Source organism: Desmodus rotundus, chromosome 2 (genome assembly GCF_022682495.2).
Source record: "Desmodus rotundus isolate HL8 chromosome 2, HLdesRot8A.1, whole genome shotgun sequence".
NCBI classification, from domain to species: Eukaryota; Metazoa; Chordata; class Mammalia; order Chiroptera; family Phyllostomidae; genus Desmodus; species Desmodus rotundus.
The window spans coordinates 173,389,024-173,415,210 of record NC_071388.1 but is presented as its reverse complement, the minus strand read 5'-3'; the positions used below and the strand labels follow the sequence as shown (position 1 = coordinate 173,415,210).

The 26,187-nt window shown below is 41.1% G+C and overlaps 1 protein-coding gene across 3 annotated transcripts in view; it reads right to left on the bottom strand.

Annotated features, from left to right (window-relative positions):
• MFSD6 (major facilitator superfamily domain containing 6) overlaps nucleotides 1-26,187 on the bottom strand; it is a 67,555-nt gene that overhangs the window by 24,557 nt on the left and 16,811 nt on the right. For all 3 annotated transcript variants that reach the window (XM_053918876.2, XM_053918875.2, XM_053918874.2), the window contains one exon: nucleotides 23,262-24,844. In XM_053918876.2, the coding sequence (XP_053774851.1) occupies nucleotides 23,262-24,793 (1,532 nt within the window). In that variant the 5' untranslated portion in view covers nucleotides 24,794-24,844. The remainder of the gene's footprint in view (nucleotides 1-23,261; nucleotides 24,845-26,187) is intronic.

The window sequence follows — 26,187 nt, the reverse complement described above, 5'->3', positions numbered from 1 at the left end:
TCCTTACAATCACCACCACTAAAATTATGAGTAAAAACAAAATAAACAAAGGCCCAAAATGGTATTTCCAAGCATAAGGTTCCAATCTCTCATTCTGAATTGGATGAGCTGGTTGGAAGCAAATGGTGGCAGCTTCTCTGTACAAAACACAATCTGATGGCAGGGGTTTCTCTTTCTTGGTTGTTCTCCATTTTCTGTTCATTTTCCTAGCCTTAATGCTTTTCTTTTTTTTTTCTAAATTCAGGTGGGTGAACACTAGAAGGTAAAAGAAATGAACCAATATGACAGTCAGTAGCATTTTCCTATCTTGCTTGCTCAACTCTATTTTTATATTAAAATCATTCTTATAAATAGTGTCCTTTTTTCAAACATTGGATCAAGGAAAGGAAATGCTTTGAGGCATCCAGCTGGTATTAACTACAAATATGGAATAGAAGGATGGGAGAAAGATTAAAGAAAAAAAAAGGGTTGAGGGGGTTGGAATGAGATAGGAAATGAGTATTAGAAGGGATTTAGGAGAGCTGCAGTATTGAAAATGTCCTGGTCATCATATTCTGTGGACATTATGTTCTTTGTATTATCTGTTTTGAGAGAAAAAGAGTATGTTTCAATCCTCTTTGATAAAAAATTTGTTGAACAAACTTGCTACAGATCAATCAACCAGGGTCCCTCTGCTAGGAAACAAACAAAAAAGCCCACAGGAAATTAAATGCAAAATACATTACACAAACACACATATTACACAAAACTATGTCTCCTTTTTAAGTTCTACACAAGATCTGTTGATGAGCCCAACTTAGCCTAAATCAGGGATCAGCAAACACTTTCTGTAAGGGGCCACAAGGTAACAAGCTTAGGCCTTTGTCTCTTGTGACCACTCAACTCCGCTGTTGTAGAGCGAAAGCAACCACAGGACAACATAAGTGGATGAGCATGGATGGCTGTGTTCCAGTAAAGTATGAACTATAAACACTGAAATTTAAATTTCATATAATTTTCATGTATCACAAATTATTCTTCTTGTGACTCTTTTCAACCACTTAAAAGTACAGACACCATTCTTAGTTCATGTGCCACACAAAAACAGGCAGCAGGCCATAGCTTACCAAACCTTGGCCTGTCTCTTTAGTTCTTTTTAATTTTGGCTGTACATCAGATTTACTCAGGTAACTGTTAAAAAACTGCAGATGTTGAGGCCCGTGCCACTCTCAAGGACAATCTCTAGGGTGGGCACCCAGGCACTGTGCTTTTGAAAGTGGTCGGGATTATTCAGATACTCAGTCAGGATGGAAAACCACTGATTTAGCTCATTCCAAGCAGCTTCCAGTAATACTTTCCTATAATCCTATCATTTAAAAACAAATTGGTAATACACCTTCCTTGTGTTCATATCACTTCTCCGGAACCTACCTTCTAAGCCCAACATGGATTCAGGGTTACCATGACAACCATTGTTTAATCCAGCCTACAGTCTAATGGCCCTGGCCTAAAGCAACCCAGAGTCAGTCCACCCAGTTTGAGATTGTGGTATGCCTTCAAACCTCTACCCATGTGGAATTCAGCCACTGGAGTCTGTAACTTCTGTGACCCTTAGGTCTCCAATTGCCACCAACAAGCCAAGTGGCTATGAGCTTGATATATCCTTCACTTCTTTCCCACATTCTAATCTCACAGTTGACAGTCATCCTTCAGGACCCAAGAGGTGCCTTAGAGGAGAAAAACAAAAATAAGAAGTATCCAGGGAGGCCTGCCTGGGCGGCTTATTGGTTGGAACATCATCCCATGCACCAAAATGTTGTGGGTTCAATTCCCGGTCAAGGCACATTCCTAGGCTATGGATTCTCTCTCCAGTCAAGGGGCATATGGGAGGCAACCAATCAATAGTTCTTTCTCACATCAATGTCTCTCTTTCTCTCTGACCCCCACCCCTAGCCTTCCTCTAAAAAATAATTTTTAAAAAATCAATAAGTATATCCTCACATGAGGATTAAAAAAAAAGAAAAGAAGTATCCAGGGCAAGTTACTTCATATAAAATAGTGATAAAAACATCTACTCTGAAGGCTTGTTGTGATCACTATACCCAGTGAGTTGCCAAAAATAAGCACTCAATAAATGGTATTTATTATTTTTTTTTAAAGAAGGGTAACCAAGTAACCTTTTGTTTTCTGACAAAATATTTGTTCAAGAACTCTAAAGGAGAAGAGCACCTGCATTCTTTCCTCACCAACCACTCTAGGGAAGCCGGTGACTTCAAGGAATCAGCAAAGGTAAGATTATGAGCAGAAAGGAAGGCAGCGTTTTAATCTATGACAAGGGAAAGAAGTAGACATGTATTTATTGACTACTCATTGAAAAGTAATCTCTTTAATATCTGAGTACAGTATTTAAACTGCCAAATTATTCACTGTTCTGGGGTGAATTGTATGCCTCCCCTCCAAAAAAATACACTCATCTGTTGAAGTTCTAAGTCCTAAGCCCCAGCACCTCAAAGTGTAACTATTTGGAGATAGGGCCTTTACAGAGAGGTGAAGGGAAAATGATGTCAGGTGAGTGAGTGCTAATCCAATACAACTGGTGTCCTGATGAGTGGAGGAGATTAGGACACTGGCGCTCACAAAGGGAAGGCTGAGGGAGGATCACTAAGGTAAACCAGGAAGACAGGGCATCAGAAGGAATAAACCCTGCTAACACTCTGACCTTGAAATTTTAGTTTCCAGAACTGTGAAGAAATAAATTTCTGTTTTTTTCTACAATCTGTGGTGCTTTGTTATAGCATCCCTAGCAAATACATGCTCTCTCATTAAATTAGGGATTTGCTAATAAACTGGAATTTATAGTATGATTTACTAAAGCACATGTTTAGGGTACTAGCATTTTCCTGGCCACTGTGAAGTCTGGAAGTACAGAAAAATAGTCTGAAAATCTCTGTCAGTGAGATACAGATACCTACTGAACACCTATAATGAAAAAGCTCAGAAACATTATCACTTTCCTATTCCCTTCCTACAACAGGAAATCAGTAAATAAAAGATAGGCGAGAAATAAAGGCAATTTTAGCACAGGTGATTGGTTTAAGTGAACTGTTCTATAAAGAGGAACATAGCTGGGAGGGATCAACTAATTCAGCTGGTTCTGTATTGGGGCAAAATATAATAGTAGGAGAAAAAGTTTATGAGATTCAAATTTCTTGTACAGCCACAATTCACAGGACACAATAGCAGGACAAACTGGTGGTAATCTTATAATAAAACTGGTACGTTTTTTCCAGACAGTATTCAAATATGGATAAAATTAATTGTTAGTCATTTTACAGTTCCTAATAGAGTTTAGGCTAGTTATGACACCCTACTTTTCTAATTTTAACCATCCATAATAGGGGTGAATGCTTCAAGAACCTCTCTAAACCACAATGAACATGAATTTTGTTCAACAAATGTTGAGATACCAGTATGTACCACATACACTACGCAGGACTCCAGGGGAATAAAAATGAAGAGAAATCCTCTTTACCTTCAAGGAACTTACAATCTATTGGTGAGACAGACATATAAGCAAATAAAGTTAAAATATAATACTTTAAGAAGTAAGCACAAAATGCTGTGGGAACACAGAGGTGAGGCTGTTGGCTATCCCTGGGGATTCAGGGACACCTGGGTTAGAAATAATTATATAAACCCTTCCCCCAAAATATGGGAGGAACATTACAGGCAGAGGGAACAATCGGAACAAAGGTTAACTGTAAAAATCCCAAGTGTTTGAAGACAGGGAGGGTGTCTGAAAGATATAAAAGTGAAAGATATAAAAAGGGTCAAAGTCTAAGGATTTATGAAAAGATGAGTGAAGCTTTCTAGCCCAGATTCAATCTGGAAATTATACTTTATTCCAGAGCCAATAGAGGGTATGAGCAGCCAAGAAAGACCTGAGCAGGCCTGCCCCCACAATGCTCAGATCTGAGGGCCGAAAGAGCAGTGCCATGCAGAGGGAGCCTCGCCTCAGCCCGCTGAGGAACTGGAGCAACAAAACCTCCGCTGGAAAAGCATAAAAGTTCCTCAAAAACCAAAACAACAACAAAAAAACACCACTGGATAAAAAGAAAATACCTGGATGAAGATGGTATTTTTTCAATCCGAAGTGACGTACCTACTGGTAGACTGAAAATTCTCCGCAGCCTGCGTTACAAGATGCACAAGCTCCAGCGCATCCAACTGTTGCTCAAGGGCAGGTGGGAGATGAAGAGACTAGCAACAGACCAAGATTCGGAAAGCAACGTTTTGAACAAGTTACAGGGCACCCAGACAATTTCCTCAGCCATACCTAGCGAGTTTTTAGCGGTTCTAATGAGATAGATTGGTCATTAATACCAGGTACTTGGAGCACACACAGTCTAGAGTGTCCCTTGTGTATGATTCAGCTTAGGTTTTCTGAATGGTAAACAGTATGTCTCACACTTATTTAGGTTCCATTGTTCCCAATCATCTTTTTATGGTCTGTATAAACTTGTCATTAAAAAACAAAATAAAAACCTCCTTCAGATATTTTTGCAGATGTCTGTCTAGACCAGGCAGACATCAGCTGCTAATTACAGTCAAGATTCTGGTGTTTAATGTAAGCATTTGATGTAAGCAGTGTGGTCCTCCCCAGGAATGAAGCTTACTTCCAGCATAACCACTGATTCCTACTGATGACCTTAGTAAGATGATGTTCCCTATAGTTTGTTGAAGAAGGTAGGGAAAAAATGTATATCCAAACTGTTTAGAAAATAATTAAAAAACAAGGTTTAGGCCCGAAAGAGTTAAATTTTAGTCTAGAAAAAAATCCCTTTTCTCATATCCATCCCGCTCTCCCAACCAACCTCCATGATGTAATGTAACTGTAAATATTCAACCAGGGTTTCTTTGCGCCTCTAGCAGAACAGGGTTTTATTGTAACAGGGTTTTATGATCTAGAATCTCTTGTTCTCTCTTCCCTTTCTTGTCCTCTCGTCGTGGCATTTCCTGCCATCCTTTGTCTAGTTTAAAGGGAACATAGCTGGCTTCCCCTGAGCTACCATCATGGTACCTTCACTCTTTTCACGCCCCCATGGTAGCAAAAGCAGCCAGACAGGTAGAGAAGACATGGACACTTCTCTGTGGCAGAGCTGCCACATGTGGCGGAGCTGCCACTCCTCATGCCCAAGTGCTTAGCTAGAAGTGGCAGAGCTGATGACATAGTCCTCTCTTTTTCCAAGACACACCTTCTGGAACTGCTACCTCTAACTGTGAGAGTCCTACCCTTGAAAGGGACCATCCCTTCCAAGAACCCTTCCCAGATGTCTCCAAGTGTGACTGGTTCTACCTGCCCCTGTTCCTTTGTTATACTCTGCTGCCATGAGAGCACCTGCCACACTCTGCCACAGTTGCACACAGAAGACGGTGAGTTCCTGGGAGGTGAGGATGGTGTCTTCTACCTTTGTACTCAAAAGGAGCCTGCCTTGCTCAAGTACTCAGCGACACTATAGTAACATAATTCAACATCATCTTATATAAATTGATAAAATATAAAGGCAAAAAGTGTAACTGTTCTCTTGAGAATAGTGTTTCTCATTTGGCCACTATGGTGGATGGTATAATTTTTTATCATATGGCACCTACCCATTCACTGCAGGATGTTCAGGATCCCCGACCCTTGCATGCTCAATGCCAGTCTCTGAAACAACTAAAAATGCCCCCTATCCATTTCTAAGTGACACTTGTTGAGAACTACTGAATGAGTCTCTTAAAACAGTGGCTTCCTGGTCATTGTGTCCTAAAATGTTGTGTGTGTATGTGTGTCCATATTCAAGTTATATTAATACATAAACAATTCTAGAAGGAGATAGAAACCAAACCATGTCTGTTGATGGTCATCTTGAAAACTTTTTATTACGGGGCCCTTCATTGTCTAAAGAGTATATTTCTGTAGATTTTGAGTTTGTACAGAGAATTATGTACCTTTTGGTAATCATATAACAGAATTTAAAGGTGAAAAAAACTGTCCAATTAGGCATGGGAAAGACAACCATAAAAATTAGGGTTAAAATGAAAAAACTCAAGAATTCTGCTATCAGATTGTTTGAAAGTATCTTTAAGTTCGTGTTCCACACTAAAGAAATTGAAACTGATGGAAACCATAGATTATAGTTACAGTTTAATCCCATTCAGCAAAATTGTGTTCAAAGAAAAGGTTCGGCCTTGCATCAAAAGATTAGCAAATGTCTTTATATTTTTGTGTTTTATAAAGTTTAAGTTGTGAATATGTTACGTTTTATCATTCATCCACTAACTACTTGATGCTGTCACCTAAACCGAACTGCAAGTCACTGCAGAGTAGTACGTACAGCATTCTAACATTATGTCAGGGAAGGAGAGTTACACATGCATGCATGAGCTGACGTGAGAATAGAACATGTCTGGAAGGACACTCTAGAAACTCCCATCACTGATGGTGTCTAGGAAGGGGAATTAGGGGACTGCCCCAGGTGTGAGAGAGGAACTTTACCAGATATCTTCCAGTACTCTTTGAATTTTCTTCCATGTGTGTATCGACTTTCTCAGAGAATGAGTAGAGATCAGTCATTGTTTCATGCAGCTATAAATAGGCATGGTAAATGATGTATGATCATTTGACCAACGGCTCTCCAACCTGAAGGGATCGTTATTTGGGTTTCTATTTTGGATTAAAAAACAACAGGCAGGCCCTGGCCAGGTAGCTCAGTTGGTTAGAGCGTTGCCCCAACATGCCAAGGTTGCACGTTCAATCTCCGGTCAGGAGAAACAACATACAAGAAGCAACCAATGAATGCCTGAGTGGAACAAGTCAACCCTTTCTCTCTCTCTCTCCCCCACTTCCCTCCCCGCCCCTCCCTCCTCTCTCTAAAATCAATAAATAAAAATTTGAAAAGCAATACCCCAGCAAAGTTACATTCACTATTCATTATCTTTTGAATCTGTTGTGAGACTGGCTGTGAGTAAACCCCAGTCATACAAATAGTTAGGGAAGGCACATGAAATAATCAGCATTGCCATTATCATATTCTTTCTGGACAAAGAAAATGGCATTCTGTACACACTGGCTTCAAGAAACGTCTCATTTGCTTCATGAGCCCCCTGAATCATCAAAAGCATATATAGTACAATGGGAACCTTTGAATCAACACTCCTAACAGGAAACAAGACTCCATTATAAAACCGCTTCCCTCGTAGCCTGTCTGGCATAACGCTCTGTCTAGCTCCCTGTCCTCCAGACACGTGAATGCCAAGTGGACCCACTGGGCCACTATTCCCGCTCATCCTTAACTGTGACCTGATGCCTTACTCCTCCTTCAGAAGTCACTCAGCTCCTTTATATGTGGTCCCAGCACCACAAGCCTCTCCTCACAATCCTTATCTCACCTGTAACCATATGACAACCGACTGTATGCTGCACACAGGGTGAGGTCTGTTCCATATTATGTTGGCTCAGTTTTATCTCCAGTGCTTGACACAGAGCCAGCACTCAATAAATATTCGTGGCTAGAGGGTAAATATGAATACTTTAAATAGAACATCATTCAACTTGCACACTGTGTAAGTACAGGTGAACAAGATTTAAATACAAACTATGCATATATAATTACATGTGTATACATATTATGATATCTGATTATGGTATAGGAATAAATGGTGGCATGTGAAAGAATGAACTAGCTTACAAAAGTTGCCTAGAACTAGGATGATTAAAAAAATAGACATCCATATTTGGCAACATTTTTGATTAATGTTAATAGGCTATGCTTGAAGATTAATATTAAGTCATTTATGTGGACAAGCAATAGTTCAATGACTAGCTGACTACAGTTTGCTTATTTGGGACACCCTGAAGCACTCATGCAATGGATTCTCAACACATGGACACAGCGGATAACAGGGTTATTGAGTACTCACAGGCCTATCTCACCAAAAGAGCAAGAGTTAGCTTACAAGCCATAAAGCTCAAAGAGTCAGTGGCACTCCCATACCAACCGCAGCAGAGTCGAATCACCAGTGAGATCCTGGAAGCCACCAGGCTTCTATCACCAAGCAGGTGTGGCTGGTCACTGACCCGTCTTTGTAGAACAGAGCGTAACTACCACACTGTATCAGAAGAGTGGATGGGGGGGGGGGCAGGTATTCATTTAGCTGTGTATGTTTTGTGTAGCTACCAATACTTCCTTTACTTTTTCTTCTAGAAAAAGAAAGAGTAAAAGTGAAGTCTGAGTGTTTGCTGGTCTTAAGTCATTTGTTATTTTTCTGCTTTCAAATCTTCCCTCTCCAAAGAGATTGATAAGCGAAGAGTATCATTATGGTAACCATCAACCAGGTTACTGTGCCAGTTCCTGGCCATATTTACATCTCTCCATTGTTCTTTTAGTTAATCTGTATATTTTTTCTTAAGTTGTATATACCTCCAGGTAGAAAAATAAGGATGTTCAAAACAAAACAGAACCCTGACTAATGGAACCAAACCACTTGGAAGATACACTATGCTGTTTTATTATTATAGTTTCCATTTGTGTTAAAGTGATATGACCACACACACACACACACACACACACACACACACCATGATTCTGTTTAAAAATTTTCCTTGAGATGGCCTCAGGTATACATAAAATACAAATTTTATAATTTGCAGAAAATAATCATTGACATGTGGCATAGCAATTAACTTGGAAAAGGCCTCAAGAGTTTTAGCTGACCCCAAGGTAAATTTGAGGGCACTAAAGAAGTTCATCCAAACTCAGGCTGAAAGAACATCATGACCAAACTAAAAGTAGAAAATAATTCCATTGTTTTTGACTTTAACCACACCACAGAAGGAAGTGGGAACAATTAATGAAATCACTGACAAAAAAAGAGAAGGGAGCCAGAATAAGGATGGGGCAAGTGGGAGGAGAGTCTGGGACAATGTCCTGGGGAAAATCCCTGAGGGAATTGGAGGCACAAAGCTGTAGCAGGGACATTCAAATATATGAAGGGCTTTTCTGCTGAACAAGAAGTGGGCTGTTAGCCCAAAGTCAGACCTGTGGGCAGTCAGAACAATAGATGTTATTGTTTTAGCTGCTAAGCAGAAACCAAGAGAATGTAGCATTCTCTGTTTCGACCTGGGCTTGATCCTGGCAATATGTGTGTCTGAACCTGCCTGGGACCTCCAGTGTAGGCCTGGGCATGAGGCCGGCCCAACAGGAGACGGAGCTGGTGGATGGCAAGACTCAGATTCTGATCGCAGCATTTGAGACCTGGTTAAAGCTACACCTAAGACTTTTCAGATACACAGTACATTCCCTGATTTGCTTAAGCCACTCTGGGTAAGGTTTTCTGCCGCCTCAAGTAAAAAGAGTCCTAAGTGACATAAGATCTTAGCTACCTTGTGAGGAAGCGAGTTCCACATCACGAGAAGCAGCCAAGCCAAGGGTAAGTAACTACCCTCCAAGCATTAGAGGGGAGGGACCTAAACTAGGATGAAGCTAGGCCTATGTGACTATTAGTTTGGTGGGGCTACCGTAACAAACACCACAGATGTGGTGGCTTAAACAACAGAATTTATTTTCCTATAATTCTGGAGGCTAGAAGTCTGCGACCAAGGTATCAGCAGGATTAGTTTCCTGAGACCCCTCTTCTTGGCCCATGGATGGCCATCTACTCTGTGTCCGCACATGGTCTTCGCTCTGTGGGTGCCTGTGTCCCAGTCTCCTCTTCCCACACGGGCACCAGTCAGGTCAGATGAGGGCCCACCCTAAGAACCTCATTATAACCTAACTACCTCTTTAAAGACCCTGTCTTCAAACGCAGTCACATTCTAAGGAAATGGGGGTTAGGACCTCAACACGTACCTTTTCTTGGGGTACAATTCATCCCAGAAAAATTACCTCCAAGGTTACTTACAACTACAACATTAAAGCAAAATTTAGTGAAGGATGGTAGTGTTTTACTCAAGAGCCACTTACTCCTTGGACCAGAAATAAAATGTGTAAAACCAGTGGCAGCTTCTCAGGGCCTCCAAAGTCAGAGGGAGGCTGCAGCCTTGGAGGAGGATCGGTAGCACTGTGTGCCACCTAATCCACCTACAGTTACTCGCTTACATTACTGAGGGGTTACTCTTTACTCTCCCAGCAGTTGATGTAAAGTGAAAGCTTCTGACACACAGTGCTAATAAATGCGTTTTCACAGTGGTCATCATGGTGGGGCCTGTGCTGCACCCAGGATGAAGTGGCGGAATCCATGGCACGATCACCAGAAGTGGGTTTTCCCAGGAATAGTCATAACTGCCTTGGTTACACTATAGGGGTTTTGCAAAGATCAAATCAAATGTCAGGTAAAACTGCAAGCATGCAAATATGTATGCCACCATTAAGTAAAAAGCAAATATTTCAGCAAGAACAGCTAAGTCTTTTACAGATTCTGTCTAAGCCAGTACATAAAGTTTAAGATCCAGGGTTCTAGTTTCAATTCAAAACTAGTTAACTAGCTTTGAAGAAAGAAAATTCTCTATTCAGATCCCAGAGCCTCACTATCGTAGATCACACCCCCTGTTGGTGCCTAGACGGCCTGCTGTCAGGGCATGGCCTGGATGAGTTTACATGAATGGCTTTGTGCACACTTTTGACTTACCAGCAAACACCATTCGAAGTCTGAGTCGTTGGGGTGGGAGGGAGGGAGGGGTGAGGTCTGATGTGTGAGGGGTGAGGTCTTTCACATACCAAAACCAACCAATGTGGAAAGTTAGATCATTAGAGTCAAAACCAAAAGCAAGTCCAATCCTCTTATTATAGACAGATAAGGAAATACAGATCCAGAGAGGTAGAATGGGGCCACAGAGTTGGCTGGCCAGTGGAAGGTCAAGGTAACTGCCCCCTTGCCCTACAGTGCTCTTTTGGTAGGTGATAATAATGTGCTATGTCCCTATTCCAAGTTCCTTAGGTGAAGTCAAACCTAGACAAGGGCTTGAAGCAATACCTCTGGATTGGACCAGTGGAGACAAGAATTGGCTGTGTAGGGGTAGTTATGTTTTTGGTAACAGCTGTGCAATTGGATTAAGAAGTGTGGATGTATTTAAATTGGCTCTCAAAGTTGTTAACATTTTAAACTTTGATGAATCATTAGGAGGAACAGGCTAAGAAGAAAGTAGAAAAACAAATGCTGCTCAACAGGTGCCCAGTATCCTGGATTACAACAGAAAAGTTTACTAAGAAGCAAAATTTTGTGTTATGAGATAAAATGAGCCAAAAGACCATTTCTGATGAGGTAGCCCAGAACCTCAGGTGTTGACGCTGCGGTAGTATGTGGTGTGAGCCAGGACATCCGCCCCTGTGTGCAGGCTGGACGTGGACCACATTAGGCAGGCAGACTTTGAAATCAAATAGTCAGAAGCTGACTGTTTGGTTTAGGCTGGGAAAGGAGCAGAAATGAGGGAAGGGCAGAGCACACACACACACACATGCAGCCACACCCTAACAGCACTGGGAGCGGGGAGCAAAGACAGGGGCTGTCCAAGTCTGTATCTTGGGGACGTCCGGCCACAGGTACCGTGCAGGTCTCTGATTCAGCCTAGGAGCCTCTGAGAAGGGCTTGCCCCACTGGGGGCTGAAAGGAGCCTGGTCTTTTCCACTCCTTGATTCCTGACGTGGATCCTGAGCTCCCCAGCAATACTGGTTTTGGGGTCATCTCCCTTTGTTTCTTAAACTTTTACTAGCTTTCAAACTTAATTCAAAGTGATCCCAACTCACAACGCTAAACAGCTTTTTGTGAAGTGAAAATTAAGGTATGGAAATTTCAAGTAAGGAAAAAAAAAATACAGATACAACTACAATAAACCTCTGCCCCAAACGTATCAACTAATAAATTGACATGACAAAAAAATTTGCTCTATCTTCTGTAAAACAGGGAACTCTGAGTAGTAGATTGTGTACAAATCACTCCTGTCCCCTTTTTGTGACATAAAGAAGAGCATCAACTTCAGTGGTCTTGAGACCTCTGCTTGCAGCAGGCCCCTCGCCATGTACACCCCTCCACACTAATCTTTCTGTAATACTCTCCAGTTCTGAAGCATGTCCCCCCACCTGAGCATGGTCGCTATTATAGCTCAGCTAATAGCTCAGTATGTCAGCTTTCCTGCCAATTACCTTCTCAAATAGGAAGAACAGAGTTATCATTAATCCTATTTCGTAGCTGAGGAGATCAAGGCCCTGAAAGATTGACAGTTTCCATAGTCACACAGCTAAACAGAACCAAGACTCAACTAACTAGTCTTCTGCCTTCAAACCCCATGCCTCTTCCACAGTCAGCAAAGCCGCCTCCACCCTGGTGATCAGACTTGAGGGAAATTTAAAAGGTGCTTTTTTTCCACACACAAAATTATTAATGACTGCTCTACCTTAAAAATGTTCTTTCACAAACATTTGCTATAATAGTCTAGCTGTATCTGCAACACACTTCTAGCAAAATTTCATGAACAGAATTAAGAATAAGCTAATTAACAGAAAAACTTAATAGTGATAAAGGATACTAGTAACGAACAGTAACTGATGAAGAGTGATGAAACAGCATTCACCTACTCTGATGAACACTAACATTACTGTCAGATATACTGGAAAGAACGTGGGGTTTCGCAGTCAGAGACCCCGGGCTGAGTCCGCACTCCACCACCCCACCAGAGGGTATTAGACATGTATTCACCAAGACTTCGTGTTCTGACTTTAAGAAATAATTTTCATCCCTAGCTTAGCAACACTGAACGTGTCTCTTCCCAGCAGTCCTGCTCCGTTTCACTGCTTCCTGAAGTGATACTCACACTACTAACATGATCCCTTGTCTGACGAAGATCGTTTCCCAACGTGGATTTACTAGCTGAAGGGAAAGGAGGGAAGTTGAGGAGGAAGTTGATTATGGAAAGCCTCAAACTGTGGTATGCAGCTACATGTCCTCCCTACACACATGCCACTGTTTCCCAAAAGGCATCTCCAGCCTCATCATCTCTTCCGAGAACTGGACTTATAAACACAACTTCCCAAAGGGCATCCCCACCATCTCACAGGACTTCCACCACTCCCATACTTCAGGATCCCCTCCCCTATCTGGACCCGACACCCTTCCCAGGTTCCCTTCTTTTGTGAGTGGCACCATCACCCATCTGGCCTCCAGTCTGTAAAATAACTCTTCATCACTCTTCCTGCATAGGACCTGCCCACTAGAACTCTCAATTTTATTTGCCTCACTTAATTCCAACTCTCAAAGTCTTAGGTGCTTAACTAACATTTCCATAGCACCCAAAATTCCCTTTTTTGTTTTACTGTCTTTCACCCACTACCGGAGTGTGAAATCCATGAGAGAGGGACCTTGTCTGTCTTTTTCAACATTGTATCTCTAGAACAGAATCTGGTCGTTTAAGAAAAGGTTCTTTAAAGAAACAGTGAATGAACAAAACATTTGTGAACTCACTCTTTCTGTATGATAGTCCCCATTAGAAACATTAGTTTTTGCCGCTTATGTTCCATGTGAGTTAGTTTAGTCACACTTACTCTTACCCACTGCTTGAGGAGAGCTAATCTGTAGGAATGGAGATATTACCAGGAAGATGGAGGAAGGTGCTTGTGACAGCTGATAAAGCTGTACCAGACACCGGTCACTTAGAGCCAAAAAGAGTAACATGAAGAGGTGAGATTAGGTTGCATAAAGGAACAAAATACTCACCAATCTCTGTGCCAGTGAATCTATAGGCTTTGGAGTCTGAATGGCTTGGGTTTGAATCCTACCTCTGCTATGTCCTAGCTGTGTCATCACAGGCAACTTACTTTTAACCACGATGAACTTCTCTCTAAGGTGGACATACCAGTGCCTAACTCACAAGGCTGTCGCAAAGACTAAATGAGGGCTTGGAGGTAGTCAAGCCTTCAGCCCAGTGCTTCTGTAAGCATTTTTATATGTAAGTGCTCAAATGGTAGTGTAACAATTATTATTACTTTTACGACATCCTGAATTATATTTTTTGTTAAGGTTGAATATTTATAAACTTTCATTTTTTTGTTAATCCTCTAGATTCTATGGCTATTCTGAAATTTTGAAGTTGCTTTAAAAAATCCTTTATCTTGATTGGTGGAAGACACTACATCAAAAAAGATAGTGCATGAACTACCAGCTTATAACTCCAGGAAAAAAACAACAACTCAGTTCCTGTGAAACTCAGAGAATGAAGTAAAATAGGACCCTTCTAAAGCGGAGCAAGGTAAATAATGATAAGAAATTCTCCATCCATGCAATCGTTCTAAAAAAACATAAAATCAGAAATCTGTTCACACCACCCCCCTCTCAAACTCACCAATGGCTTCCCACTTCCCTTAGAATAACGTCCTATCTCTCAGCACAATCCTCAAGGCCCTGCAGGATCCCTGCCCACCTCCCTGGCTTCCTCTTATTCCTCATTCCCTCCTTAGGCCATTCGTGCTTGCAGGTCTCCTCTGCCCCTGAATTTTCACCAGGTAGCTTCTCTTCAGATCTCTGCTCTAATGTCACTTCCCAGAGAAATCCTCCCTCCCTACTACCCAAGCTAAAACGGTCGCCTCTCCTCAGTCACTCTGGGATCCCACGGCCTGCATTATTTTTGCCATATATCACTCATCATTGTCAGAAATAAAATAATCTGTTTACTGCTTATTGTCTACCCCAATAGAATGTTAGTCCCATGAGGACTGGCGTTTGTCTACATTATTATGCCCTCCATATTATCTCATTATGCATTCCATATATCTCCAGGGACTAGAAAAGTGCCTGCCACCATATGTGCTTAATAAATACCTGTTTAAAGTAGGTACTTAATACTTAGTAAATACCTACCGTTTATAGTTGAGTACTAACTATGTACCATGCATTGCCTCATTAATCTTAATAACAATGCTATGAATTAGGTGCAATTATTATACCCATTTTACAAATGAGGAACCTGAGGCTTAACAGAGTTAAACGCTGACATATCCAAAGCCAGACATGGTAAGTGTGGGATTTGAATCTAGGTCAAGCATACACACACACACACACACACTCTCTCTCTCTTTATGGGTAAATAGACAAAAAGAAGAATAAAAGAAATCAGGACAGCCACCAACTACCAAGGAAGATGCCTGGATTCAAGGCTGGACCAATTTGCTCCCTTCTCTTTCTCATTCTCCTAAATGGAATGAAATGCCTGGCCAGCATCCCACGATTATAACCAAGGACCATTCCCAACACTCCATCAACTAAGGATTCCTCACTGTACTCAGCAGTCAAGCACAACATGCAGCAGCATGGTCCAAAGATTATTAGACAAAGGTAACCTAATGTGGATGCCTTCTGATACAGTCTGAGCTTCAAAAGATACATTATCTTTTTAAAGGAAAGAAAACAAAACGTGAACAAGTTACTATTTGTCTCTCTACTATTACTATGGATTACTATTCAAAGATGCTGTTTTCAGCAGAGAAAAGGCAAAGAAAAGATGCTGAAATAAGAATGGAGTGGTATTCTTGCTTCCAGTTGGAAAGGCTTCTGAGAGGTACGCTGTGAAATAAGCATCTAAGAAAATTTCGTTTCTTATCTACTCTTCAGAGTATCCTACAAAATTATATAATTGCAATTACCAAATATTTCTATGGCTAAATAGAAATATAATTAGCCAGATTACTTAGGTTTTTGACTTATAAAACCTAAAAAAGGATGTATAACTCAAGATAAATTAAACAGCTCATGCAAATACCTATTCTCAGAATCACTGCCAGTAATAAACTATGATTTTGGGGATGTCACTTGGATTTCTTGGTACCTTGATTTCTTTTATATAGAGAGCAATATTATAATTATTGACCAAATCAGGGTTGTTGGCTACAGTTTGATATGAGTTCCTAATGAGATACTATCCATTTGCACCTGATCTCATGTTAAAGAGAGGGCAAATAAGACCTGAGACCATGATAATGATATAAAGCAGACTTTTAATCATTTATATTTATGCTACTTATGGAAAAATATATGGGAAGTATACATATTAGGGGCACAAAATTTCAGTACTTACCAGATATATTTTGTCTGATACAATAAGTCTCTTCAAAATATATACACACACATATTTGGTTCTTCTATATGAGGGCAATTATGTCGATCCACTGCACAGAGACTTAAGCTTCAAGCTATTTTCCAATAGAAAATACTAAATAAAAACAGAGACTACATATCTCTAGCATAAGAATGGAAAATTATGAGTATTCTTTCCCATATATACTTAAAGAAATTAATTACTACAGATACAGTGTAGGTTCTCCTTGTCCTCTGTCCTCTTTGTCCCCTATCCCAGTTCCCTTCTTTTTACGTCCTGTCCAGAAAGCTAAGGCTAATATGAATTTGGAATGCATTTTCCCCTACAAATTTAAATATCCTTCTATACTTGTAGACGTATCCATAAAAATATGTATAAATTATGTATCACTCCAAAACTGCTTTTTTCCCCATTCAACATACTTTTGAGAGCTTTCTATGCTGACATATCAATCTAGTCTGCCTCTTCTAATTTCTGTGTAATATTCCATCCTATGACAGTACCACATTGAACACATCCATTTCCCATTTGATCGATATTTATACTGCTTCTCTTTCTCGCTACCAGAGAGCTGCAGTATGCAAGTAAGCATCCTTGCACATGTGTGTAAGTGTTTCCAGGTATATACCTTAAAATGCAATTTTCAGGCCCTAGAAAATGTCCAACCTGAGCATTACAATGGATTGCTGAATCCGGCTTGACATTGGCTATCTAGGTAATGAATCTGTGGGGGCTGTCTTTAGTCTGGTGCATACTTCAAAGACCACCACCTTGGCCCATGAGATGGCAGGAGGGGCCATCAGCAACCACAAAAGCTACAGTACATTCAGAGTTAGTTCTGTTCTGTTTAATTCAGTGACTGCCTCAGTCAACCCAGCCACCAAAAGTAGAAGAGAAAACAAACCAAATATGACACCAGTAACTAAAATCCCTGGATTTACTTGTGCTGTCCTGCAACAGTGGCCTTTTGTTCTGAACTATGAATAGCTCAGTGATCAGTAAGGTTCCTATTAATGAGTCAGGCTAATAGCTATGACATAATATAATATATTTCTTTGCAAAGATGTTCTTTTCAAGGAACTGTATGCCAACTATTACCGAGATGGTAGCTCTCTGTCACTAAGCTCTAAAAAATGGCACGAAGGAGAGTATAAAAAAATCTACGGTCACCATAAATTGGAGGGGGGAATCTGAATTTGATCAAGATGTTTTTGAAGGGGAATGCCAGTTATTTCGGGAACCACATACATTTTAACTCTGCAGCTTTAATGATCTGTACACTTCTGACATTATACTAAGTCTCTGCATTGTAATCAAATTCAATGGGTCTTTAGTTATAAGCAACATAATGTATCAGAAGACTAACAAAGAAGTAGTAAAAAAAATATGAACTCTTATTACATGCCAGTCACTGTTCTAAACAACTGCTGTTTTACCTCACTCAGTCCTCATTAAAAAACAAACAAAAAACCCCTAAGAGGTAGGTACTAATGCTATCCCTATTTCCAGAAGACAAAACAGAGTTATGTAACTTATCCAAGGCCACATGGTTCCAAGCGGCAGAGCCAGGTTCTGAACCAGGCAGTCTGCCTCCAAGCCCATGTGTGTAACCACTGTGTACACACCTGTGTAACCACTGTGGCCTTTCACAAATAAGGACAGAAAGAAACCTTCTAGGAAGAATATGTATTTCCTTTGTCTGCTTTCCTTTCTTTCCATCTCTTTTCCTTATATTCCCGTTCCCTTTAGTTTTTTCCCACCCTTGACATGTCTTCAGACCACTTGCAAACCCTCACAGAAGGTGCCTGGCCCAGGCGATGGCACTGGAGGGGTGCCCAGAAAGTCATTTGCTCCTCAGCAAGATGTGGACATAGGTTACAGTAAATAATATACAACACAATCCTTCATAACACAAAATATTCTTAAGTATGAGGATACTTACTTTAAGACATAAAGCATAGACCAGCATTTCAATTAGATCAGAAACTTAAAGTAAAATCTGGGAAACAACCATAACTAATCTTCTTTAGCCCATTTCCCTCCTTCCACAATATTTGTTTGTTGATCTTATTCCTGTTCCTGGTTTTATCTACCCCAGCTCTGTGTCCCCAATCCTAACCTCTCCATGAAGCTTCAGGCTTACAATAGTCAACTGTGCCAGACATTCCATCTAGATGGTCCAACTTCAAACTAAACAAACCCAACTCTGAATTCAGACGGCTCCCCCAGTTCTGCATGTCCTTCCTGAATTTTCTGTTGGATTTAGTGAAACCCAAGCTGCAAATGTGGAGGTCTCTCCCTCACTTCCTACATCCAAACCATTCTGCAAATTTTACCTTCCAAATCCATCTCTTCCCTCAATTTCTGTTGCAACTGCTGCAGTTCAGGCCTGTATCACCTCCCACTCAGACTATTTTAAGAAACTTCTCAGTAGGCTCCCTGCCTCAGAGTTACCCACTGCATTGCAAATAAGTGAAAATCTGTGCCTCCCCACCCACGCTGTAAACTTTGCTATGGTTCCCTACTGCCCGCAGGATAAAGTACGTGTTCCTTTTCCTCATGCCGGCACCCATCTGGCCTTCGATCTCCCGTTTTCTCCAACCCCCATCCTTTTAGTGCTCATATCTGCACCCTATTAATCTGGGATTCTCGAAGCCTAAACAACTGTTCAACTAAATTGAGCAAATATGTAGGGTTTTGATTTTCAAATAACAGATTAATACTTGCTCCTTTAGAGCATGTACAACTTATAATTTCAAATTTACTATGAAAATTAAGTCGTTAAAATTTTTTTTTATTGCGGTAAAAGTTGTTTTTAAGGAAGAAATAACACTCCCTTAAAAAATGAAAAGGAAAAAAAAGTTGGTTAAGGTCCACCATTTTTTTGTCTTTTAATCAGGAATTGAGTTACTCTATTTCCATTCTGTTCCTTCACTGTGGGAAAGGACTTCACTGCTATCAGAAGTCCGCCTAAGCAGGTAGGGATTGTGTATGGGTCAGGATCTAATAAGAGAATCAGGCAGCAATCTGTCTTAATTCAAGGACTTGGTTAGACAGGTGATGAAAAGGGGTGAGAAGCCAGTGTATGGTGAGAGAACCACAGCAGCCTCCAACATCTAGGTCGGAAGGATGAAGGGGGAAGGCCACATTTCCAGAGCTCAGGGTCTCCCTCTCTGAGTGGAGCCATAGTGAGATGCAGCAGCTACTAGAGACACTGCCTGACAGGGCACAGAGATTCCTGATTTGAGGAGACAGGGCTAAGAGTCTGGGGAGAAGGGCAGAGTCCAGGAGTGGAAAGAGCTACACAGAGAGCGCTGCAGAGGGTCTACCCGAGACTTCAGCTGAGTAATGATCAACACATGCGCTTGTGGAAACTATCAGAGGCCAGGGAAAGAACCACCTGAAAGGTCAGGGGGAACATTCTCCTAAACTCACAGAAGACACGGCATGAGCTAGGATTTCCTCCCCTCTCTAATCCTCCACCTGTACCCCCAGCTCAGTGGTTGTCAACCTTGGCTGCACATTAGAATTAACTGAGGACCTTTAAAAAGTATGAATGCCTGGGCATGCCATAGAGAGTCGGATGTAACTGGTCTGCGTTATTCGGAGTTTTTAAAGCTCTCCTGGTGGGTCAGTTGGGAGAGCAGCGCTGCACAAGCTGGACCCCAACAGAAGCCAAGGAGACCAGTCCTGGGAGAAGCAGCTTCAGAAATCAGCACCCAGCCATGCAGGGCGAGGAGAGGATCTGAGAGCCTGAGGATCCAGGATCAAAAATGGCACAAAGAGGTGGGTAGAAACAAGGGAGGGAATGAGAAACAAAACAAGAAAAAGAAATTATAAACACGATCCTCTCTAGATCCTTCGGTGGCCAGCTCGAATTCAGCTTTCTCTGTGCAGCCTTTCCTGGTCACCCCAGTTGCAGTGTCCTTGTTTTTATAATGCTGATTTCTGCTCCTCCAGTGAAGAGCTGTTTAGCTGCAACAGTCCTCAGCTGGTAGCCCAACATCTTGCTATCTGTCCTGGGTCTTCCTGCAGGGCCCTAGCAGGAAGCCTGTTTGTTCCTCCTCTGGCTCTCTGCATCAAGTGCTTCCTTCCTTCCCAAGTGGACTGGCTAGCTCATTTGGATACTTAGCCACTATTAAAGTAGTAATTAATGGCTAAAAATGGTTACTGAGTAGATTTTCATGTGTCCCTTAAGATGTAAATAAATTTAAATCAAATAACATAGGTGGTGGCCCAGTATTGGATAGTAATGGTTTACAAATTTATAAATGATTAATAGCAATGTATTTTTTATCACAACCATATTCATGGCTGTTGAAATATTCAACAAGAAATTGAATACACCCTTAAGATACATTTATATTTCTAGTTAAATAAGTCTAGTTTCAACTTTACAAAAATCAGTCTAGAAATATACTTGCTATAAATTCCAAAGTCTTGTGATTTCAAATCAAAAGAAATTTACCTTTTTTTTAGTGGAGATACTAAGCATTTTCCTATTTGCCTGAGAAAGCCACTTCCCAGAGAAGGACAAAAATCCAAGGTCAAATTCATAAATCATTTACTCTGTGTGTGTGTATGTGTGTGTGTGTGTGAATTTAGACTTACAGACAGGTTTTATTCCCTGAAAAACTGGGCCTAAACTATAAGAGGTGTTAAAATACGAAATGGATCAAAATTGGTCATGCTATTTTTTAAAAATTATTTTATGGTATGAACTTTATTATGAGTCTTTATAAAGAATTTGTGGAAAATCCACTTTTGACTACATTAGGATATTAACAATTTTTATGGTAGTGCTGACTACCACCCCCCTGAGCAAACTCCCAATGACACAAAGAATACTGGAAAAATACATGTGCATATGTAAGAGCCACAGAGAGATCCTAGCTTATGATCCAACAAAGAAAACATAAAGAGTGAATTTATAGAGAGATAATTTCTCTTCATTAATTATTAAGGTATGATATTTTTCCCATACTGTCACCACCACATTTTCAAACCCCCAAATCTCAACCACCACCATCTGACTGACTGGGTTCCCAAAATTCTCACCCCCAAAAAACAAATCCATATTCATTCTACCTGAATATGTGGGCATAGTCTCACTACAGCTCTCAGAATCTTTTTAAAAGAGTTAAGATAATATGTTTTATTGGACAGAATTAAAATCCAAAAGAGGTAGTGATCACAAACTGATGGAATCCCAGGAGGCTCTTGGGAGCAACAATGTGACCACAAGAGCCTTCTTCTGTCACATAGTTAAGAAAAGGAATATGCTTACTGTACATAAAGCCAGAAAAATTAAGGTTAAGTGAACCATAGGTTTCAAGTGACGAGTAACAACTAATAATGCTTAGGAAAGAAAAACACAAGTGTAAGCTCAAGTAATTACCAAAATAAGTAGTAAACCTGCTAGGTTTTATCCTGTAAATATACACCTCGGACAAAAGGCAAAGACAGAAAAAAAATTTCTTTTAGTACGTGAGAAGAACCTAACAATTTCTTTGAAAACAGAACCTATACACCATGGGTGTCAAACTCATTTTCACGGGGGGCCACATCAGCTTCAAGGTTGCCTTCAAAGGGCCAAAATAATTTTAGGACTGTGTAAATGTAACTACTCCTTAACTGTTAAGGAGCTGAAATTACATTCAGCCCTTTGAAGGCAACTGGGAGGCTGATGTGGCCCCTGGTGAAAATGAGTTTGACACCCCTGCTATATGCAAATTCTGTCCCTTAGTCAACATTCAGTTCACTCTGTTAACTGATTAAATAATGATATCTGGGAACTCCTCTCACTGGGAAGACCTAACTGGGTAATTTCTGGAAATAACTGACTGATTTTAGTAGCTGAACTGAGATTACACGCATACACCCAATCTGAAGAGAGGTGTCTAGCTCACTTTGGTCAGTCCACATGGCGCAGAGAATGTAAACATGACCTGGACAAGGTTAAAGCACATTCCAAGTCTGTGATATAATAAAACTCTCCTCAGATTGTTCCCACTGAATGTGACTTGGGGACTCTGTGGATCTGGGAACCGTCCACAGGTGCCTGACTTTGTTTAGTGACAACAAAGGGGTTGGAGATTTGAGAAAGGGAAAGAACAGGGCACGGCCTCCTAAAGCAAAACCAAACCAAACAAGAAAAAGCATTTACAGTTGTCTGTTTGTGGGAAAGAATGATTCTATGGTGAAACTTTAAATTAGAAAATATTTTCTTCGGTTAGTAGAAGGGAAATTAAAAGAAAAAAGATAAATGTTTCTCAAATCTTGTCAGTGTCTATTTCTCCTTTCCAGTTTGTCGCAGAAACAGCAGGCACAGAGATTGCCACATAGAAACAGACATGCCAAGCTGCTTTTCTTGTTATGGCAAACTTCCAGGTTTAGGGACAGACGTGCCATACTTTTCTGCGATGTCTGAATGCTTTAAGTGTAGAGGCTCTTCACTGTAGAGCCAAAGACAAAGTAAAAGATATAAAGGGCAAGCAAGGCACTGTTCCATCAGCCTCCGAAAAACATTAATGGTGAAAAACATTACACAGAAGAAACACTAGGAATTTTTGACTAAAAGGATTACATGGAAAATTTTAGGAAGATTTTTAAATGTCCCAAGCCTTCATGGGAGATAAAATACAGAAACTCATGTAATAATCAGGAAAAAGTGATTTAAGAATTTTCATCCATGTAATACCAGGGATTATGGTGGGTCACATCACAGCCTTATTTAATATAATAGACATCTTTGTACACCATATATTCAGGGTCCCTGTGTCGTTAAGGGGCTGAGAATAACTGAAGGCTAAAAAAACATAATCCTCTTTATCCTCTTAAGCCTTCCTTCATACCTGCCTGAGATGGGCGGGCCCTTCCTTCAAGGTCCACAGATAACACAGCTCACTAAACTGGTGCCCCCTGCCTCAAAACATTTACTGTGAGTCTCAGCATACAGAGAGGAAGCAGCATATTTTGTCTGTCTTAGATAATCCAATTAGGTTTATTACTTTCTTCCTTTTGTTTCTTTTTTAAAGAGAAAGCAATAGAAAGCCCCATTCCCACCCTGACACAAATTATAAAATCCATAAAGGTGATTAAAGGAGCTATAAAACTATGACAAGGTCCAATTGCTATGGGGCAGACACAGTAAGGTTCTTACCTGATGTGGCCAATCAGTTCAATAAGCTTGTGACTAAAAAAGTAAGCCGTCAGCTCAGACACATGACTCAGGACTGAACACACTCCAAAAAGGGTTGTGGTCCCATTCAGATCCTCCAAATGCCAGTAGAGGAAGGTGAACACAAAGCCGTATCCAAAACCCATAAACCATGCCACGAACAAGACCGAGCCATACTGCACACTGCACAGCAGTCTGATTAGGTCCCAAAAGCTGAAGGTCTGTGAGTGGCCTGTTGTGGTTGGTGTCTCCTCAGAGGACTCTGTGGGGCTGTTCCTCTCCACCTGAGGGATTTCCACCTCTTTTCCTTTGTTTTCATTATTTTTGAAGTGGTTGTAGCGGAAGCGGAACTGTGTAGCGACAATCAAGGCCATGGTCATGAGAACTCCGAAGACGATGAAGACAATCTGGTAGTTGCGGTACTCGGGGGGCTTACACCCCTTTCCATCAATGAGCACTTCTATGTGGGTGTAGTCAATCCCGATGCCCACGGACAGCATGGCCAGGCCCCAGCCCAGGGAGCCCCACATGCGCTGCAGTCCATAGCGGTCTCTGTGTTTTCCCAGGTACTGGAGTGTTACTGTGTCTACAATGGTGACAGAAGAGGCACTGAAAAATTCTCCTATTATGACAACTACCAAGATCACCAAGAATATAGCTTCTACTTCTTGTTGGTCATAAACAAGTGTGACTTGGTCAGAAAGTAAAGATTTGGTGGTAGCAACGATAGCAGTGGTTGTCTCCCTGGTTACATTTCCTGGGGAGGCAGGGGTTCCTGTGCTTGGGTTCAAGGTCAGGTCCTTAATATGGTCTGTAATTCCATCTGTCTGAGGCTCCACAGTGGGTGCACTTGTCTCGTTTGGAGCTGTTTCTGTGATATTGAGCTCTGTTTCAAACATCACTGGCCCGCTGGGAAGAAGCAGGTTTCTTTTCTCACGCATTCTTGGCGATGTGATAATGGAAGAATTCGTTGGCAGAATGGTTAGCAGGTGACTTGAATTGGTGGGGTGGGCTGTCGGGGGAGTCTTTGGTACACATCTCAAGGTAGCAGGTTTGACGAATCCGATGCCCAGGTTGAACAAAACCCAACACAGAAGAGAGAAGAGGAGAACAATTTTGCCTTTTTTAAAGCGATCTGCAACTACACCCCAAAAGGGGGCGCTGCAGAATTCAATGAAGTATCGAATGCCTACTAGCAATCCACTCTGGCTTGGGGACATTCCCAGCTGTTTATAATATACAGGCAAAAGTGGGTAAAGAGAGCCATATGCAGAATAAAAGAAAAAATAAAAGACCTTGGATATTAGAAGATCATTGTTTATTTTAACACAATGTTTCTCTATCCAGTCTATTTCCTCCTCAGGAATAGCAGCTGTTTCTGTGGAGGAGGGTGTTTCATTTGAAGGTGGTTCTGGTTCCCTGGAAATCCCATTAAAAGGATCAGCAAGCACGTATTTTCTCTTCTGTTCCTCCTCATCGTCAGTTAAGATGGCAACTTTATCATCTGTCGCCATGGCTTGTCACCACCATGAGAAAGTGTGACCTTCAAAATTTTGATTATTGATCTGTAAAGTAAAATTTAAAAGATGGCTTAGTAATGAAATTGATAACACTTAAACATAAAGCTTCATCTTGCAGGAAACAGAGGAGTTTGAAACTACAGCTAAAAAATAATTGTGAGAGTGAATCTCACCATTTATCACTTGCAGCCATATAATACTGATTTTTTTTAAGCTTTCAGAATAACAAATATTCTTTGTGGCCACTGACTGATTACATCTTCCAATGGCAGGTTTATAGCTCAGGTTCATTCTCAATCTTTTCACTGATTCCTACAGAAAATGTCCAAATGATAGGGATTATGTCTAAACCCAATGTAGAAAACCGAAAATAGTTTTTATAGTTTCTTGGTTTTACTGTTCAAACATATCCACTGAACTATGAAGTCTAGAATTTTCAGAAAATATAGGCAGCTAAAACCATTCCGTTTCTAGAGAAATACAGAAAGCTCTTAACTACAACCACAAATGCAATGAGAAATAGGGAGCCACTTTCACATTTGCCACAGGACTTGGTTGCTACAGCCACGGCAAGGACATCCTGGTAAGGAAGTAGCCTTCAGGTATTCATGTTACATACATTTCTCCAGATGTGCTTTTATGGACTGTGGTCTAAAAAAATGAAAATTGAAGTCCATGAAGTAATCCTGAAAACACTGAAACAGGAATTACAAACTCACCGTACCAATAGGGGGCAAACAACTCCAGCAATCACAACTGCTTACCAGAAACCATGGATACCACAGACTTCAGTAAAATAGAGGCGTAGGTAATCATGGCTTGCCTCCTAACACAACCACACCAAAAATTACAACTAAACTACAAAATAAATATCACTCAGAACTGTCAGATAGTTGAGCTGTATGGAAGTCCAACAACCAATGAATTAGAGAAGTTACATTCATTCAGACGGGTAGGAGGGGCAGAGACACAGAGACACAGAACAGGCTGCAGGCTGGTCCCATACCCATGTGTGGTGGATAAAAGTTAGGAGGGATATCTCAGGAGCGAGGGATCCCAGCTGGACACAAGACCAACCAGCCCAGGGTTCCAGTGCCAGGAAGATAAATCCTCATAACTTCTGGCTGTAAAAACTACTAGGATTTGGGTGGTGGAATAAACTGCAGGCTTCCCAAGCATCTCCTCTTAAAGGGCCTGCAATGGGCTTAGAATTTACTCAGACCTACTCCCTTGGGGTCTAGTGGTCTAGCACTGGAGCAGGAGCTTGAAGGGCACCAGTGGCATATGGGGAGGAACTGAAGTATCTGTCATCAGGGCGAGTGCTGGAAGACAGCTTTCTCCAGGACAAGACTCTAGAAGCCAGGCAGTGGCCGCTGTTCTTTTTCTGA